The sequence below is a fragment of the Lactuca saligna genome, chromosome 3, assembly GCF_052625555.1.
Source record: "Lactuca saligna cultivar CGN05327 chromosome 3, ASM5262555v1, whole genome shotgun sequence".
NCBI classification, from domain to species: domain Eukaryota; kingdom Viridiplantae; phylum Streptophyta; class Magnoliopsida; order Asterales; family Asteraceae; genus Lactuca; species Lactuca saligna.
In genome coordinates this window covers 99,477,946-99,481,259 of record NC_136419.1, presented here as the reverse complement: position 1 = coordinate 99,481,259, position 3,314 = coordinate 99,477,946, and the positions used below count along the sequence as shown (strand labels likewise).

At 38.1% G+C, this 3,314-nt stretch overlaps 1 protein-coding gene across 1 annotated transcript; it reads left to right on the top strand.

The window, feature by feature from the left end:
• Positions 1–249: 249 nt before the first annotated feature.
• On the top strand, positions 250–891 carry LOC145035817 (uncharacterized). Its single transcript, XM_078984328.1, has one exon. It carries the CDS (start codon positions 250–252, stop codon positions 889–891), a length of 642 nt encoding a protein of 213 aa, XP_078840454.1.
• Positions 892–3,314: the final 2,423 nt, after the last annotated feature.

Here is a 3,314-nt window from a genome sequence, read left to right as displayed (position 1 = left end):
ATTTTTTGTATAGTAAGCTAAGAGTAAGCATAGTGTGTCGTGTGCGAGATACGAGTGTCAATTTATAGTCTAAACTAGCTATCAAGATGTCCGATATTTCCAGGATCCTCTATGACCAGCTTTGTAAACGTTGTTTGACTTGGTATTACGTGTCTTTAGCGTAGCTGAGACAAAACTTTGTTGAGAATAAGTCTTCTCTTTACTATTTATGCACATGTGTTAGTTATGAATTAAATATAACCGTAATAAATGTTAATAAATAAGAATAGCGGTAATAGTCGGGATCTTGAGATAGTTGAGGATCCTGAATATCGGATGAGGTTTGAGGATCCCAAATGCTTTGAGGATCCTGGCCCTAACACTAACGGCCATGCACAATATCGCAACAAAATTATAGTCAATAACTTGAAGAAAACGCTTGATGAAAAGAAAGCAAGATGGGCAGAAGAACTTCCTTTCGTCCTATGGGTAGAGAGGACCACTTCCAAAGTGGCCACAAGCCATACTCCATACTCTTTGGTGTTTGAAACAGAAGCGATGATCCTCACTGAAGTGATGATACCAATGGCAAGATATATATCTATGGATCAAGAGAGCAATGCTAAGATCCTAGCCCAAGATCTTGATACTATTGATGAAGTCAAGGATCTTCCCAAGATCCGTGTCGCTGCCCATCAACAAAGGATCACCAAAGAATACTACAAGAATATCAAAGTCAAAAGATTCCAGATAGGAGACTTGATATTAAGGAAAGAATTCCAAAATACCAAGGATCCTAGTGTAAATAAATTGGCACGTAAATGGGAAGGACCGTATCTCACAGATGCTGAAGCAGGAAAGGGGGCGTGTTGGCTAGCTACCCCCGATGGAAATGTCTTGCCAAGATCCTAGAATGCTATACATATTAAAGCTTATTTCATGTAAGTGAGATTAGTTATTTTCCAAAATATCAATATACACATACTTTTTACCTTTTACCCTTCATTTTCATGTGCCATTTAAAATATTATAATTGATATAAGCATCGGAGGGTCATTAGCTAGACTAAAGCCCACCCCAAGCTAATGTTTGTTGCGTGCAGGAATCCAAGGATCCTGACATCCAGGTATCCTAACATTCAAGGATCCTAGAATTCAAGGATCCCGATGGATACAACATTCTAAGATCTTCACGATTACAATACGCAAATTCCATAGTAACTATGAATAGAGACTGATCATCTCTCAAATGAATAAGGGTACTTAATCCCCTATAAGGTTTAAAGAGTAAATTACCTCTTTCATATGAGTTAAGGTTTATACACCTCGCTTGGACGCAAAATATCTAACTATGGGATGTGAATAAGTGGACCATTTCACATTGTAGAGACTTGGCAACCCTCTTATTTCTGAACATAAGTTAAGATCCTAGAGTTTAAATCTAAGGTTAATAACATTGACATGTTATCTCACGTTGGGATCTTCCCCAGAAAACACCCGAAAATTTTCAATCAAGCAAGGCCTAAACCATAACCAGGTATAAGTGAAAACACATTGCAATCCTTGTTGCATTGTATCATCTATAGCCTTAAGGGCATGTTTATAAGCTAGTAACTAAGTATGGATTGAAACCTAAGTTGATTATAAGTTAGTATAAATCAACATAAGCCAAAAGTTTAAGTTTACAACCATAGAATAATACCCTAAATATGGTTTTCGGTCAAAGGAATCTAGAACCAAGTTGATCTCGGTTTTCAGAATCAATGTACAAAGTGGTTTCGGTTATATAACAAAGTAAATTTTGGTTTTTGGTTTGCTATGGCCGAAATCAGCACCTTTGAGACCGAAATCAATTAGCCAAGCCCATTAAGGACCAAAATCTCAAATCCAAGGTCCATTAAGGCCAAAAACACATTGTTATATATATATATATATATATATATATATATATATATATATATATATATATATATAGCCGCAAAATCAAATCATTTCTCAACTTTTAGGCTGAAAACACTCCCATTTGGCTCTCAAAACTCATACAGAACCTTCATATCTTCAAGAGATTTTACCCAGATCTTCATAAATTCACTAAGAACACCAAGAACACCATGAACAATCTTCAAATCTTCAATTTTTCACCCAAGAGCACCGAAAACACCAAGAATGCTTTCAATAAATTACTAACACTTTTTGTATGTATTTCTTTCATAATTAAGTGTGTCTAACGCATTAAAATATTTTTTAATTTATTATTTAAATTAATATCTTATTAATTTAAATACAACATCGCATATAATTATTTTTAGGATACGACTACTCACAGTAGTTCTAACCCGAGGATCATCGCTACCACTTCGTATCCAAACATGAACATAGATTCAAGGTGTGTTCATACCCCTACGTTTTCACAACTTTTCAATGTTTTATGGGGGGGGGGGATACAAGTAAAACACAAGGAATCTTGTGTTAAGATTCAAAGGTGCCCCATGCAACTTTTCAAAGTTGTTTCATAATACTTCAATTGAAAACCCAAATCCATTAATGGAAGCAGGGGAGTCATTGCTCTAAGGGAATTGTTTGAGAAAACGGAGTCGATTTTTGAGTTAAGTGCGAGCCCAAAATGGAGAAAAGTGAAGTTTGCTGCCTGCACCATCTCTGACAGGGCCCTTACATGGTGGAATGGCCATGTCAAGTGACTGATTCTCACAGTGGCTAACTAAATGGGCTGTGAGAACCTAAAAGTACTGATGGTGGAAGAGTACTGACCAACGGGCGAGGTATAAAAGCTGGAGTAGGAGCTTTGGAGCCTTACTATGACAGACTCTGACATAGTAGCCTACACTAATAGATTTAGTGATCTGGCAGCAATATGCCCCGTGATAGTTACCCTGGAGAGCAAGAAGATAGAGAGATACATCTGGGGACTATCTCCTCAGATCCAAGGAAATGTGATAGCTACAAATCCACTTACTTTCGATAATGCAAATCGCCTGGCACAAACACTCGTGTACCATGGAGTTCGCCAAGGCGTGATGGCCCCCGTTCCTGAGCCAACCAAAAGGAGTGACTATAAGTGAAAGTTTTGGAGCAAGAAAAAAGGGGCAGCCAACACAAGAGCCCTTGAAGAAACAACAGATAATTTCTATTCGTGCTGCCACAACCCCTGTCGCTCCAACACACAACAGTCGCTACGCTGGAACCCTTCTTAAGTGTAACAAATGTAACTTCAATCACACTGGAGTTTGCTGGGAGATGCATTGCAAAAATTGCAACAAGAAGGGGCACACTAACCATTTCTGTAGGGCACCGACACAACCCCTCAACCAAGTCCCC

Excerpts from the sequence above, each read along its gene's own strand:
- LOC145035817 (XM_078984328.1), top strand. The coding sequence starts at position 250 with ATGTTAATAAATAAGAATAGCGGTAATAGTCGGGATCTTGAGATAGTT.